Below are 17,436 nucleotides of genomic sequence, written 5' to 3'. Positions count from 1 at the left end.
CCCTTTGTGCAAATGAAATTAGAGTTTTATTCTTATTTCAATTCCTGTCTCCTATTTTGTACCAAACAGAATACTGAGATTTATTTTAATCCCTGTCTCTTAGTCTCTGTCTCTCAGTCTCAGTCTTTCCGTCTCTATCTCTCCACCAAACGCTACCTAAGGAACTTCCAATCTTAAATAAGTGATATCACAAATGGTATAAGGGTTAGGTTAGATAACATATTTGTAGTGTATGTTTGAGCATAGTTGTAAGAACCGGACCGGACCGGTCGGTTCGACCGAAAAACTAGTAAACCGGTGATCCAGCTGATTCGGTTTTAGTCTTAGACCGAAGAAGGAAACAAACCGTTTAAATCCGGCCGGTTCGATGCAATCCGTGAACCGGCCGGTCCTATGGTGCTCAAATATTCAAAAATGCATGCAGGGTTTTGAACCTGCGTCTCCTTGCTAGGCAAGGATAAGGAATGCCACCAAGCTAGTGTGTTCATTTGGAAATTTATGTGCTAATTATTTTATATATTATATACATACACAACTAAATTATTTTATATTTATTTAATTTAATTTTTGTTTTATACTCATTTTTTTTAATTCTTTAGAATTTATAGAATTATTAAAATAAGTATCAAATATTTTAATATTTACATTTACATATTAAAATGTTAGTAAAGATATTTATTTTAAATTTTTTAGAGTATTGAGTTAGTAGGTCTTCGAAGATTTCGACTTAAGACTAATTAGTAGGGACATCTAAGCATCACCACTAAATTTCACATGAAAAATTAATGGAGGGACGTAATGTGTTCATCGTTTACTATCTTGAAGGACTAAATTGATATTTTATTTTTTTTCAAGGGCTAATTAATTTGAAGTAAAAAATTTTAAGGATAGACCTAATTGTCACTTTATTCAATTTTTTTCTATTTTATATTTTTTATTTACGTACGACCGGTTCTATTGGTTCAACCAGTGACCCACCGGTTGAATCAGTAACCCAATAACCTGACCAGTTCGATCACCGGTTCGGTTCTGACAACTATGTGTTTGAGCACTCTATTTATAATGATTAGGCATGAATTTGTTGGAGATTCAGAAGGGATCCACACGAGATACGCGCATGATCCTCTGTGGATATGGTTCGAATTTATCCTTTATAGTTAGCATACTTAGAACCTATGCTTGAGTTTTTCTATTTTAAGTGTTTGGGGATGAATTTAGTTAATATGTGCGAGATAAGCATAGAATCCTGCATGAATATGGTTCTAATTAAATATATACATCATCTACTATATATAAAAAATTACACTTTTAATTTTTTTTAGGTGAAAACTCAGCTGAAGTCCACTTCACGTGAAGTTGATATCTGAGAGCCGTTAGATGAAAATTTAGTCAAATTAATCAAATCATCTAACGGCTCTCAAGTATCAACTTCACGTGAAGTCGACTGCATCTGAATTTCCACCTTTATTTTTATCATATTTTAAAAATGCTTTTATTGTTAATAAATTTATAAATAATTTTGTCGATGAGAGGATATTTTTGTTGAGTTATCTTTAGTAAAACACATGAACCTTTCGTTGGGAAGATATTTGTCCATACACGACCATATGCATTCATCCATCCATCCATCCTCGATCATTACGTACACTGTACAGTTGCAAACTTGCAATTTACGACTGAGGAGTGAAGCAGCATAATAATGGCAGAAGCAGGGAGTGAGAGCGTTTCCATTCCTCGCGTGAACCTTGGTTCCCAAGGCCTTCAAGTTAGCTTCTTTCATTCACTTAATCCATGTAATTATTTTCACCCCCAATTCCTTGAAATTGTCTATTTATATGTAGGTTTCAAAGTTGGGGTTTGGGTGTATGGGGCTCACTGGAGCTTACAACGATCCTCTCCCCGAACAAGAAGCCATATCAGTTATTAAGCATGCTTTCAGTAAAGGCATCACTTTTTTCGATACTGCTGATGTCTATGGTTCTAAGCATGCTAACGAACTCTTGCTCGCCAAGGTATTAACTACTCAGTATTCACTAATCGTCATCATTACTTTTTATACACGGTATGCTACGTACAGATCTTATAGTAAAGATATTTATTTTAAATTTTTTAGAGTATTGAGTTAGTAGGTCTTCGAAGATTTCGACTTAAGACTAATTAGTAGGGACATCTAAGCATCACCACTAAATTTCACATGAAAAATTAATGGAGGGACGTAATGTGTTCATCGTTTACTATCTTGAAGGACTAAATTGATATTTTATTTTTTTTCAAGGGCTAATTAATTTGAAGTAAAAAATTTTAAGGATAGACCTAATTGTCACTTTATTCAATTTTTTTCTATTTTATATTTTTTATTTACGTACAACCGGTTCTATTGGTTCAACCAGTGACCCACCGGTTGAATCAGTAACCCAATAACCTGACCAGTTCGATCACCGGTTCGGTTCTGACAACTATGTGTTTGAGCACTCTATTTATAATGATTAGGCATGAATTTGTTGGAGATTCAGAAGGGATCCACACGAGATACGCGCATGATCCTCTGTGGATATGGTTCGAATTTATCCTTTATAGTTAGCATACTTAGAACCTATGCTTGAGTTTTTCTATTTTAAGTGTTTGGGGATGAATTTAGTTAATATGTGCGAGATAAGCATAGAATCCTGCATGAATATGGTTCTAATTAAATATATACATCATCTACTATATATAAAAAATTACACTTTTAATTTTTTTTAGGTGAAAACTCAGCTGAAGTCCACTTCACGTGAAGTTGATATCTGAGAGCCGTTAGATGAAAATTTAGTCAAATTAATCAAATCATCTAACGGCTCTCAAGTATCAACTTCACGTGAAGTCGACTGCATCTGAATTTCCACCTTTATTTTTATCATATTTTAAAAATGCTTTTATTGTTAATAAATTTATAAATAATTTTGTCGATGAGAGGATATTTTTGTTGAGTTATCTTTAGTAAAACACATGAACCTTTCGTTGGGAAGATATTTGTCCATACACGACCATATGCATTCATCCATCCATCCATCCTCGATCATTACGTACACTGTACAGTTGCAAACTTGCAATTTACGACTGAGGAGTGAAGCAGCATAATAATGGCAGAAGCAGGGAGTGAGAGCGTTTCCATTCCTCGCGTGAACCTTGGTTCCCAAGGCCTTCAAGTTAGCTTCTTTCATTCACTTAATCCATGTAATTATTTTCACCCCCAATTCCTTGAAATTGTCTATTTATATGTAGGTTTCAAAGTTGGGGTTTGGGTGTATGGGGCTCACTGGAGCTTACAACGATCCTCTCCCCGAACAAGAAGCCATATCAGTTATTAAGCATGCTTTCAGTAAAGGCATCACTTTTTTCGATACTGCTGATGTCTATGGTTCTAAGCATGCTAACGAACTCTTGCTCGCCAAGGTATTAACTACTCAGTATTCACTAATCGTCATCATTACTTTTTATACACGGTATGCTACGTACAGATCTTAGGTGGAAAGTACACCATAGTGTTTCGCAGATAACCAACATAGTTGATTTGGTGGTAAATTCACTCAGTATGTTTAAGTAAGTATGTGGACTCAAATCTTAACCTGCTTATACAGCAATTCACTGACAAATCTTTAAATAGAACTGTGATTTGCAACACATTAGTCTTTGTCCTTCCCACATGGATTTTGAATTACGAATTACTATGCACACATTGGTGAATTCATGTAACTCAGAATTTATTATTTTTGGTTATCAGTTAGCCATCAATGTTTAAAAATATAAAATAAAATATGATGTTAAATTACTAGACTAAAGATAAGTGATTGGACAAAAACTATAAATTCTGATGGTCTTCTAACATTTTTGTTATGGATTTCCTTCTTGACCACGAACCAGGCTTTGAAGCAATTGCCTAGGGACAACATACAGCTAGCAACAAAATTTGGCATGTCAAGAGGCATCTCTGGTTTGCAGATCAAGGGTACACCAGACTATGTGCGCTCATGTTGTGAAGCTAGCTTGAAACGTCTTGATGTTCAATACATTGATCTCTATTATCAACATAGAGTTGACACATCGGTGCCTATAGAACAAACAGTAAGTAATGATACAGACTAATGAAAGAAATTACTTGATCTATTTATCTGCCTTATCTCGTTTGATACATTCTGATATCTGAATAACTTTGGTGTATGTAATAGATGGGTGAACTTAAGAAACTGGTTGAGGAGGGGAAAGTGAAGTATATAGGGTTATCTGAAGCCAGCCCTGATACTATAAGGAGAGCGCATGCTGTTCATCCTATTACCGCAGTTCAGTTAGAGTGGTCTCTTTGGACTCGAGACATCGAGGACGAAGTAATCCCTCTTTGCAGGTTAGTTTTGGTTGTTCTTCTAGAGTTTCTACTTAAAGAACATAGTGATTAGACATCAGCTACTTGAAACTATGTCTCTATGTGACTACACTTTTTTTTTTACCTTTTATCTTTGTGCTTGTTTTAATACAGGGAACTTGGTATTGGAATTGTGCCATATAGCCCTCTTGGTCGTGGCTTTTTTGGCGGCAAGGGAGTTGTGGAAACTGTGCCTTCTGTTAGCTCCTTGGTATGCCATATATATTTGGTCACTATGCTTCATTTTTGTTATTAGGATGTGGCAAATTAATAAACAGCAAGAAATAATATAATTCTTAATCCTAGAAGGAACATTGAACTAGTTTGTGATGAATTTGACTTAGTGTGTCATCCATGTTATTTTTCTAATAAACAGCAAGATTATTAGACTATTGATTTTTCAACAAGAAACATGATCTGCATGTTTGGTTGCTGGTTATTTAATTTATTTCACATTTTAGAGCGGTCATCCTCGGTATCAAGCAGAGAACATGGAGAAGAACAAGAGGATATATGAGAGAATAGAAAGCCTTGCAAAGAAGCATGAGTGCACCACTCCTCAATTGGCATTAGCATGGGTACTCCAACAAGGCAATGATGTTGTGCCTATTCCTGGTATGATCAATTGTTTAATTTGGATAGAATCTTGTTCTGGTAATGTGATATATATGTGTGCAGCGTGCGTACGCGCGCACTCTGCTTAGCTTGGTTGCGACAATTATGTTGATGGAGGTAGAGTTTTTCAGGAACTACTAAAATCAAGAACCTGGATCAAAACATAGGTGCCTTGTCAGTGAAACTTAGTGAAAAGGACCTAAGGGAAATTTCGGAAGCAGTTCCAATTGATGATGTGGCAGGAATCAGGCACTACAATGAAAGGCATGCTAAATTTTCTTGGAAATCTGCTAACACACCTGCAAATGATTCAAGTGTCTCAACTGTACCTAGAGTAGGGAACACTAAATTATGAATAAGGGTAATTTTACATCTATCAATACATGATCCAGATGTATAACACTGTTTTATTGGAAAATGTTGGAATCTAACTTCCTTAAAAATATAGAAAGATATTAGTCCAAGTCTATTCTAGTTGATTGGCTAGGTAGATACTACATGATGTCTCAGTTTTATGTGTAATACAGGTTTTTGATGTAACAACTATGTATAATAATATGGCTTTCCTTTATTATCCATTCATGTACCTGCTATTAGTAAAATTATTAGAGTGGCATTTTAATTATTCTTATTTATCCAATTGTAAATCATAATAAAGCAGAAACAATAAAAAAACACCACATCACTATTCGTCATTCTTAGTTATCCAATTAAGAATAAAGCAAGGATTAAGTTAATTACTCTGTTAACGTTAGACGCGGTGACAATGAAATGCAAGTTTGATATAGAGTATGAACTTTCAATTCAGTTCCAGAGTCTAGAGTATTGAATGAAAAATTTATCATTTCCACATTTAGTTACTCAACAAGCAAAAAAAAAAAAAAAGTAATACTCTTGTACTGAGAGGAGAATAAAAGATGAACATGAAGATTTTGCTCTAATTTTGGGATTAAGATTTTATATTAGGGATGAGACTAAATTGAGTCTAATCAATCATTTAACACATTATTTTGATTATCTTAGTATGCCATATTGGTGCTTATTACTAATTCAAATCAGTACTGCACTAACAGAAGTTTTGATGAGAGACGAATGGAAATTCACCAAAGTAAATTTAAAGGACTTATTATTTGATTAATTATGAAAGTGAGGACCTATTTTGATTTGCGTTTGAAAATTCTAAGATCATTTTAGGACTAAATTCTATATTCTAAATTTTAAATTTTAAACACTAAATTCTAAATGTCAAATTCTAAATTCTAAATTTTAAATTTTAAATCCTAAAATTCTGACTCATAAATCTTAAATTATAAACTCTAAACTCTAAATTTTAAACTCTAAACTCTAAATTTTAAATTTGAATAATTGATATAAAATATAATAAATTGAGAGCTGAAATTTTTTCAATTAACATGGAGTGCAACACTCCTTATTTAGTAAGGATAAGTAAGAAGTGTTTAAGGATGAATTCTCTTTTGATTTTTCAAGAATGATTAAATATTTATTTTTTTACTTTATTGATTCCATCTTATCATTAACATTAAAACATGCTTAAAAAAAATGAATAAAATTCTACATCTAAACAAAATACTTAATCAAGTCTAACCAAGTTGTTATAACTGCTTTGCAAATCATGCGCCTTCTCCTTTTCCGTTTCCTTCTCCTTCTCCTTCTCCTTCTCCATCCATTTCCTTCTTCTCCGTTTCCTTCTTCTTCTTCTCCTCCTCTTCTTTCTCTTCTTCTTCTTACTAATATCTCAGTTGCTGTTTTTTCTTGTTCTTCTTTTTTCTCTTTTTTTCCTTTCGTTATCGTCGTCACCACCACCATCACTACCTTCTCCTACTCCTCTTCCTTTTTTTCGTTTGATTTTTTCTTCTCGTTTGTTTTCCTCCTCCTTCTTTTCCATCATCATCATCATCATCGTTATCATTATATCGTCATCATTATCATCGTTATCGTCATCTTCTTTATCATTATCGTCGTTATTATTATCGTTATCGTTGAATTTTTGTCATCTTAATGACATTGTCTAATGCAAAATTAATTTGGATGTGTTTTTTTTCATAATTTAGTCTTGTTTGTATACTTGTTTTCGAACTGAGTTTGCGTATCACAATCATTAAGTAATTTTGGTGTAAAAACTAATAAATTTATGTGTATTTGTTAAGAAACTTCGGTGTATTTTTATTCTGATAAGTTTTGCATAATTCATAACTCAACACAACAATGAGGGGTCCAACCTATGATGCATGGACACTGACACGGACACGGGACACGACACGACACGGGACACGTCGACACGCAAATTTTAAAATCTTACAGGACACGGGGACACGTATACGTATAAAATATAAAGTATTTTTAGATAAACTGTAATAATATTTTAATATTTTATGTATATTAAAATATAAATTAATTTTTTAAATTATTTNTATTTTTTATTTTAATAAATAATAATATATACTATATCTAAATTTATTTTAAGAATATATATTAAGAATAAGACCGGACACACTGATACGTGATGTTATTTAGGTGTGTCCAAGTGTGTCCGGAGAAGAATTTTTTATTTTTTATTGAGACACGGTTTGGACACAGCAGACACACGTGTCGGATGAGTGTCGGTGAGTGTCGTGTCCGAAATGTGTCCGACACGCAGACACGGCAACTCAGCAAAGTGTCCGTCCTTCATAGGGTCCAACCCTTCCTTCTTCAAGGTGAGGGAGAATATTATCTACAACCTGACCAAAAAGCACACAATTTATTCGATTATTTCTGCACATTAACTTGCTAATGAGATGTCGCAGTATTAAAGTGTTAATCATTCTATAACTACTTGCGTTAGGTTATATAAAGTATTCTAGGTCTTTCATCATCATCATTTTTCTTTTTTCTTATTCATCTTTTCTTTCTTGTTTTACATTCTCAATTTTTTTATTTTACTCTTTTAATAAGAATAAAAATAATGAACCTACATTCATTCAACTAAAAGAAAAAAAGAAATAAAAAGAAGAAGAAGAAAAAAAATATAGCATTAAAGAAGACATTTTATGCTTTTGTAGCAAAATTTCGATGTAAAAAACTAAGAAATTTATATGTATTTGTTAAGAAATTTTGGTGTATTTTTATTCTAATAAATTCTGCATAATTCAAAACTCTTTCTCTTTCTCCTCCTCATCTTCTGCTACTTCTTCTTCTTCTTTTTCATCATCATCTTCTTTTTTTTCTTATTCATCTTTTTTTTTTGTTTTATTTTCTCAAGTTTTTTCTTATTTTACTCTCTTAACAAGAATAAAAATAAAAAAAGAATCAAACAAAGAAAAAGAAGAAACACATAATGCTGCAAAATGACTAGGAAGAGGATAAATCAAGATTCATTCAACTAAAAGAAAGAAAAAAATAAGGAAAAGAAGAAGAAGAAGAAAAATACAACATTAAAGAAGATATTTTTGTACTTTTGTAGTAAATCAGCTACTAAAATTAGTCATTAATATAAAATTTATATTACAATATAAATACACGTTGAGAATAAATTAAACTACATATGTATATACATAAATATATTAGTAATTAATATTAGTATCTGATTTTAGTGTAAGAATAGTATTTTTGAAAACAATAATACTCCATATCCATGTCAGTTCCCTAACCTAGTCAACCAAGTTATTTTTGGATCACGCGCCCCCTCCCTATTAACGTAAAGCTTCTTCCTCAACGTATCAACGTAAACCTTCTCTTCGTTCTTCTATGTCAACGTAGAGCTTCTCTTCTTCAATGTAAAGCTTTCATCACTACAAGAAAAAGGCGTATTTGTAACAAAAAATATTGTTACAAAACGTCAAAATTTTGAAACAAAAGTTTTTTGTAACAAAAAAAAGGTCCATTGCAGTAAGTCCCTTTACAAAAAGTTTTTGTAACGAAAAATGGAACTATTACAGTTCAGTACCATATTTTGTAACAATTTTTTTTGATACAAAAAACGAGAAACCGTTACAAAAGTGATAACAAATTTTGATTTTGAAGGTATTTTTCGTGACAGTCAATTTTTTTCCTATCAAAAAATTTTGTTACAAAATGTAACATGATTTTGTAACATTTTTTCTTTAGTTACGAAAGCAAATTAATTATTTTGTAACTTTTTTTATTACAAATTACATGCATAATTTACTAAATTATTTTTTAAATTAACTAATATATTAACGATTTTAATAAACAAGTTTACATGTATATAATATGCAAAAACATACATAAGTCAAACAAGATCCTTTTAGCTAAAATTGTCTTGAAACAAAATAACATTAGCTAGTGAGTACATTGATTAGTTCAACCAAAACATAAAAGTTCTAACATAAAAGTTCAACCAAAACATAAAAGTTCAACCAAAACATAAAAGTTCTAACATAGATTAGTGTCTTTATGCATCAAAACATTCTTGAGCCCTCAAGGTAGCATATGGTCACCATTTCAACACTCCTGTAAATAAGAAAAATCGAAACAAAAAAGTTAGAAAAAAGATATAACACTAATTATAATTTTTCCACTAAGTTTTTTCCACTAACTTACAGGAATGGTGATTAATTTGCCTTCAGGGCTCCACACAGCCTGCAAGATTTTCCTTTCCTTTTGCAAAGAATGCAAATCTCTCTTGTACTTCCCCAATCTCAATCTATGCTGTACCAACAGAAAATTCAATATAGTATCAAGTTTATATTCTATCCTTTAACTCCCCTCCCTATAAACTCCCATATACCGCATATTGCAGTAATTTATCCCTCAAGAAACCCAGTCCAACCCCCCCCCCCCCAAAAAAATAGATAAACCCAATCATAACATTACAAAAACTCTGCTCCATGACACCATAAACACAAGATCAAACATGCAAAATAACATAATGTAAACTCTAATAATACTTTTCATACTTTTACACTCACAAAGTTCCATGCAAAAAAAGTGAGATTCATGTCAAAATACCAAATTATAGCATAAAAGACAAAGCACCATATCTCTTTTACTTTATTAGGCATTTTTAGTTCTAGCCATGTTTCAAAACATGACAAAGCATTCCCTAACCATAGCCACACCAAACTTTTTCTCCTTCAACGCTGCTCCCAAAATACTCTATGAAATCTTGCATCTGAAAAAAGAGACAGTGGACAGTTTTTATGACCTCTCCACACAAAACACAATTTGAGAACTCTTCCAAAATAATGTCAAGTCTAGCCAACTTTTCCCTTGTACTAAGTTTTTCATGCAAAACAAAATATATATACTAGACTTTATTCAAAGTTAAAAATATGTAGATAAATTAGGGACAAGATGTGAAAGATAATATTACAAACTATCAAAAGAAAAATAACATGTTATTCTCAGTAACAATTATTTATCATAAAGCAGCATAATATAGGGACAAGATGCAAAGCCTCATAGTGCACACTTAATAAAGGAAAAGAAAGCTAAGAAACACATAAGTCAACATATTTGCAATATCAAAGTCCTTTTAGGTAAACAAATAATGTAAATCATCCCCCTCCCTCAAACAAAAGCTCTTTATCACTTGGTGCAAAGCAGCCAAAGTGGGATGATTGACAGAAACATAAATGAAAATGGAAATAAGAATAAGATGAACCACAAAATTTTATTCTTCTCATATTTTTACATAATCATACTATAAAGTTTCATAAGACAGATTTGACATGTGATGACAACAAAATCGACCATCTCACAATTATAACAATATATAATATATGCTGGTTACTTATCCAGTAACTTAATAATAAATTTGAAATTCAAGATCATCTTTAGAGTTAGGACAAAAGAAAAAAAAAACTCTAACAACAAGATAATAGCTCACTTCCTACACGCACAGATGCACTAGGCTAAATCTGATCAAGCTAAACACAACACTGAATAATTAAATAAACACAATACTGAATAAACACAACAAGAACAATTTCATAATTAAATAAAAAATACAACATGTGAACAACAAGAACAGTTCCATAATTACTGTACAACAAAATAATCTAAATTACTTATAACAGAAAAACTTAAAAAAATCATTACTCATAATAATAACAGTTCAATAATCTTTAATAATGTTCACTATTCATCATCAGTAATAAACTCATTCTTCAGAATGGCATGAATTAGAGCTCGTAGCCAAAAAGTTCAGAAGAAATCAAAGTTATGGTCTTTAAATCACAAAAGAAATTTCATCCCCAAAAATTAAAAATAATAAAAAACTTGATATTAAAATGGAAAAGGAAGGTTATTGGAGTTTACACACTCAAAGGCTGCTTCTCCCTGCTGGCGCAGAGACGGCATCACGGCTTCGGCGACGGCAGTTGGGCGGTGGCGGAGCCTCGGCGACAACGGTCTCATCCTTCGCGGCACGGTTTCTCTATCACGATGTCTCCTCTCTCAACGGCGCTCTCTCCCCTGGCTCGGCAAGACAGTGGCGAAACGGGAAGCTCCTTGCATGCGGCAGTCTGGCGGCTTGAACAGCGACGATGGTGGCTGGGCGCGACGACGACTCTTCTAACAGCAGGCTCGCGACAGGCACGACGCGCTCTCTCTCTCTCTCCTTGGCACTTGCCCGACGGCGCCTTCTCTCCTCTGGGTGTGACATGACAGCGCGGCGACAGTGATGTCCGCCGGCGTCGTCCTCCCCTCCTTCCCCCTCTCCTTCTCTTCTTTCTCTTTCCCAGTTTTCCCTATTTCTGTTTTTCTTTCTCTTACTTTCCTTTTCGCTGGGCAAATGTGTTTTGGGAAGGGGAAAATAAAAATTTTATTAACTTTAAAATCTTTGAATTTTGTGATAAATAAATAACTTGTTACAAAAATATTGTATTTTGTGACAAATTAATTTTTTATTACAAAATATTTAGAGCTTTTGAGACAAATAGATATTTTGTTACAAAATATTTTAAATTTTTGCAACAATATAATCTTTTGTTACAAAATATTATAACAATTTGCAACAAAACAACGATTCGATACGAAAGCCAACATAATTTGTAACAAAAAGAATCACGTTGTTACAAAATATTGAAATGTTTTGTAACAATTTTTTTTTGTTACAAAATATTCTTATTTTGTAACAATAACTAATTATTGTTACAAAAAAATCATAATTTGTAACAATTTTAAATTTGATACAAATTTTTTATTACAAATGTTTCATTTTCTTGTAGTGCATGTTCTTCTTCGTTTTCTTCTTCGATCTGCATTGTATATATTTTCTTCCTATTCTTCTTCGTTTTCTTCTTTGATCTGCATTGCATATATCTTCTTCATTATCTTCTTCGTTTTCAGATTTTAGATTTCTTCTTCGTTTTCAAATTTCAATAGCATATCAAAACAATGAATGATTCAATTTCAAATCAGTTGAATGAGAGCGATTTAGATTATTCTTCTGAATCGAATCAAGCAGACGAGCTTTGGATTATTAAATTTTGAATTGAAATGAATGGAATACAATCGCTAAATCCAGTTGTTTATGAACACAATTTTCTGTTCATTTGGTATTGTATATTGGTTTTGTTTTGAGGTATTTCTTGGTTCATTCCAGACGCAGGTGTTCTGAATTTGAATTTATATAATGGACAATGTTCGGTTTATTTAGTATTATACAGTGGTTTCGGTTTGATAATATTTTCGGTTCATTCTAAACGCAAATCATCAGATCGGATCCAATATCCGCAGTTTTTAAGTTTGGGATCAAATATGAAAAAAAAGATCACAAATGCAACAAAGAAAAAGAAAAAAGCCAGCTTTAAGTGAGGTAACATTGATTTGCTTTTAATGAGGGAAAAAATTCGTTTGTGCATTTTGCTAATATATAATTTATTTTCTTTTTTGCAGTTGAACCTTTTAGATGGTGGATCAATGATTCAGGCAACTTCCAGCTGATGAGAGAAACTTTTGCGTGGTCTAGAAATTTGCGGATAAATCCTCGTTGCAAGTATAATTTTTAAACCTTCAAAAGTCCTTTCATACAAACGTTTTGGTTGTCACAAGTAACAAACCCCTTTGAAATTGATAACCGAGTATTCAAACCTCGGGTCGTCTTCTCAAGGAATTGCAGGGAGGTATATTCTTATTATTGGTTATGAGTTTGTAAATTGGGGTTTTGGAAGTAAGGTGGGAATATGTTATATGACAAATAATTTAAATGGTAATTAAAATAAATAAAACTGTAAAGTAAACTTTTGGCAAGGTAAGAGAAATTGGAAGTCCAACTTAATTATCTCTCTCAACAATAATGAAAGTTGAATCTAAATTCCACTTAGTTAACCTTTACTAAAGCAAAGGAAAGTCAAGGGACTAATTAGTTTGACCTTCGAATCCTATTTAATTCATAAGAAAAAGTTAGGATTATTGAAGTTCAGTTCAATTAGCAAGATAGCGATTATCAGTTATGTTGAGTTTGATAATGTTGAGTTACTGATTTCTTAACCAAAACCAAAAGGGGAAAAGTAAATCTACTGGAATAAAAATGTCTTCAGATGGGAAGCAGTAATCATGTAAATAAAAGAAAGCAATCATGAATTGAAATACCTCAAATAACATTAATTAATAAAATTATATGTAACATGGAAGAGTTCATAAATTAAATAAAAATAAAGAACCTGGGATTGAGAGTCACTCCTAAAACTAAGAGAAGTCCTAAATCCTAATCCTAAGAGAGAGGAGAGAACCTCTCTCTCTAAAAACTACATCTACTCCTAAAATTGTGAATATGAGAGCTTGTTTTTGAATGGATGCATTCTCCCACTTTATAGCCTCTAATCTGTGTTTTCTGGGCCGCAAACTGGGTCAGAAACAGCCCAGAAATCGCTGGTTGCGAAATCTGCCACGCTGGTTTTTCGTCATTGCGACGTGGCCGCATGGGTCACGCAGTCGCATCATCTAGCATCAGGGAAACTATGGCATATTATATATTAAATCGAAGCTCCGGACGTTAGCTTTCCAACGCAACTGGAACCGCGTCGTTTGGACCTCTGTAGCTAAAGTTATAGCCGTTTGAGTGCGAAGAGGTCAGGCTGGACAGCTTAGCAATTTCTCCAACTTCTTGTATTCCTTCCACTTTTGCATGCTTCCTTTCCATCCTCTGAGCCATTCCTGCCATATAATCTCTGAAATCACTTAACACACATATCAAGACATCTAATGGTAATAAGAGAGTATTAATATTAGCAATTGTAAGATCAAAGAAGCATGTTTTCAATCATAGCACATAATTAGGAAGGCAAATGTAAAACCATGCAAATATTATGAATAAGTGGGTAAAGAGTTGATAAAATCCACTCAATTGAGCATAAGATAAACCATAAAATAGTGGTTTATCACCAGCCTTTATGATGCACAGGATATGAATTATCCCAAAGAGGATTAAAAAAGTTTTGATTTTTATTAACATAAATTTCGATTCATGTATTAGTAATTTTCGGTTCATTTGAGTTCTAGACATATAATGAGGGTGATGAGCGGATAATTTATACGCTTTTTGGCACTGTTTTTAGTATATTTTTAGTAGAATCTGGTTACTTTTAGGGATGTTTTCATTAGTTTTTATGTTAAATTCACATTTCTGGACTTTACTATGAGTTTGTGTGTTTTTCTGTGATTTCAGGTATTTTCTGGCTGAAATTGAGGAATTTGAGCAAAAATCAAATTCAGAGGTTGAAGAAGGATTGCTGATGCTGTTGGATTCTGACCTCCCTGCACTCAAAGTGGATTTTCTGGAGCTACAGAACTTAAAATGGCGCACTTCCAATTGCGTTGGAAAGTAGACATCCAGGGCTTTCCAGCAATATATAATTGTCCATACTTTGGCCGAGTTTAGATGACGTAAAAGGGCGTTGAACGCCAGTTCTACGCTGCTGTCTATTGTTAAACGCCAGAAACACGTCACAAGCCAGAGTTGAACGCCAAAAATACGTTACAAACTGGCGTTCAGCTCCAAGATTTACCTCTACACGTGTAACATTCAAGCTCAGCCCAAGCATTAGCTTGCTTCACACCAACAATCTCCGTGGGATCGACCCTTACTCACGTAAGGTTTATTACTTGGACGACCCAGTGCACTTGCTGGTTAGTTGTATTGAAGTTGTGAATGAAAAACAATTTATTAAGACGTGCGTACAGAGTTTCTGGCGCCGTTGCCTGAGATCACAATTTCGTGCACCAAGTTTTTGGTGCCGTTGCCGGGGATTGTTCGAGTTTGAACAACTGACGGTTCATCTTGTTGCTCAGATTAGGTAATTTTCTTTTTGTTTTATTTTTAAAAATTTTTCAAAAACCTTTCAAAAATTTCTCATCTGTTTTCGAAAAAAAAATTAAATCTTTTCAAAAATATATTTTTCTTTAGAATTTTTAAGAATGAATTCTAGAGTTTCATGAAGCATGTTGAAGCCTGGCTGGCTGTAAAGCCATGTCTAATTCTTTTGGATAGGGGCTTCCAACCATCAGCATAGAGGAAAGTTAATTGGAATGTCAGCCGTGGCATGTCTGAGTTACATACTAAAGCTTGGCTGGCTATTAAGCTATGCCTAACGCTCGGATTGGAGCTTTAGACTAAGAATACAAGATTCCTGGAATTCATATTAAAAAAATTTTGAAATCCTTATTTTCTTTTTCCTATATGTTTTTTCGAAAAAAAATATACAAAAATCCAAAAAAAAATAAAAAAAAATTCATAAAAATAAAAATTATTTCATGTTTCTTGTTTGAGTCCAAATTATTTGGTATTGAGACTTGGGAGGATGAACCTCCCTTGTTCACCAATGAACTAAGTGATCTGGATCAACTGACATTACCTCAGAAGAAACAGGATCCTGGAAAGTTCATAATACCTTGTACCATAGGCAACATGATCTTTGAAAATNAACCCAATTTTTATTTATCTAATTTATTTTTCTTTTCCTTTCATGTTTTATTAGGTTCATGATCATGTGGAGTCACAAAATAAATATAAAAATTGAAAACGGAATCAAAAACAGTAGAAGAAAAATCACACCCTGGAGGAAGACCTTACTGGCGTTTAAACGCTAATAAGAAGCATCTGGCTGGCGTTCAACGCCAGAACAGAGCATGGTTCTGGCGCTGAGCGCCCAAAATGGGCAGCATCTGGGCGTTTGAACACCAGAATTGCACCCTGGAGAAGAGCTGGCGCTAAACGCCCAGAACAAGCATGGTTCTGGCGTTCAACGCCAGAAATGGGCAACAAATGGGCGTTCAACGAGACATGTTATTTGATAATCTGAAAAATCATAAAAATGATTCTTGAAGCAAGAAAAAGCAGCAAAGAACAAAGCTTGCAGAAAAAAAAAGAAAAAAAATATAGGCGAAAAAAATAAAATAAAATAAAAAGAAAAAGCAAGTAGAAAAAGCCAAAAGCTCTTAAAACCAAGAGGCAAGAGCAAAAAGCCAATAACCCTTAAAACCAAAAGGCAAGGGTAAATAAAAAGGATCCCAAGGCTTTGAGCATCAGTAGATAGGAGGGCCTAAAGGAATAAAATCCTGGCCTAAGCGGCTAAACCAAGCTGTACCTAACCATGTGCTTGTGGCGTGAAGGTGTCAAGTGAAAACTTGAGACTGAGCGGTTAAAGTCAAGGTCCAAAGCAAAAGAAGAGTGTGCTTAAGAATCCTGGACACCTCTAATTGGGGACTTTAGCAAAGTTGAGTCACAATCTGAAAAGGTTCACCCAATTATGTGTCTGTGGCATTTATGTATCCGGTGGTAATACTGGAAAACAAAGTGCTTAGGGCCACTGCCAAGACTTATAAAATAGCTGTGTTCAAGAATCATCATACTAAACTAGGAGAATCAATAACACTATCTGAACTCTGAGTTCCTATAGATGCCAATCATTCTGAACTTCAATGGATAAAGTGAGATGCCAAAACTATTCAAGAGGCAAAAAGCTACAAGTCCCGCTCATTTAATTGGAGCTATGTTTCATTGATAGTTTGGAACTTATAGTATATTCTCTTCTTTTTATCCTATTTGATTTTCAGTTGCTTGGGGACAAGCAACAATTTAAGTTTGGTGTTGTGATGAGCGGATAATTTATACGCTTTTTGGCACTGTTTTTAGTATGTTTTTAGTAGAATCTGGTTACTTTTAGGAATGTTTTCATTAGTTTTTATGTTAAATTCACATTTCTGGACTTTACTATGAGTTTGTGTGTTTTTCTGTGATTTCAGGTATTTTCTGGCTGAAATTGAGGAACTTGAGCAAAAATCAGATTCAGAGGTTGAAGAAGGACTGCTGATGCTGTTGGATTCTGACCTCCCTGCACTCAAAGTAGATTTTTTGGAGCTACAGAACATAAAATTGCGCGCTTCCAATTGCTTTGGAAAGTAGACATCCAGGGCTTTCCAGCAATATATAATAGTCCATACTTTGGCCGAGTTTAGAT

General features: G+C 33.4%; 1 protein-coding gene across 3 annotated transcripts in view; it reads left to right on the top strand.

The window, feature by feature from the left end:
* LOC107645818 (probable aldo-keto reductase 1) overlaps nt 1–5,593 on the top strand; it is a 12,137-nt gene extending 6,544 nt beyond the window's left edge. The window contains exons 1-7 of one of the 3 annotated variants that reach the window (XM_016349941.2): nt 1,570–1,765; nt 1,842–2,012; nt 3,901–4,101; nt 4,206–4,378; nt 4,511–4,607; nt 4,858–5,011; nt 5,143–5,593. In XM_016349941.2, coding sequence (XP_016205427.1) covers nt 1,700–1,765; nt 1,842–2,012; nt 3,901–4,101; nt 4,206–4,378; nt 4,511–4,607; nt 4,858–5,011; nt 5,143–5,366 — 1,086 coding nt within the window. In that variant the 5' untranslated portion in view covers nt 1,570–1,699 and the 3' untranslated portion in view covers nt 5,367–5,593. Of the gene's footprint in view, nt 1–1,569; nt 1,766–1,841; nt 2,013–2,988; nt 3,186–3,261; nt 3,433–3,900; nt 4,102–4,205; nt 4,379–4,510; nt 4,608–4,857; nt 5,012–5,142 lie in introns of those variants that run through there. The other 2 variants (XM_016349940.2, XM_021104092.1) reach the window with 2 other exon arrangements.

Source organism: Arachis ipaensis, chromosome B06 (genome assembly GCF_000816755.2).
Source record: "Arachis ipaensis cultivar K30076 chromosome B06, Araip1.1, whole genome shotgun sequence".
Lineage (NCBI taxonomy): Eukaryota > Viridiplantae > Streptophyta > Magnoliopsida > Fabales > Fabaceae > Arachis > Arachis ipaensis.
This window is presented reverse-complemented; position numbering and strand designations above follow the sequence as displayed.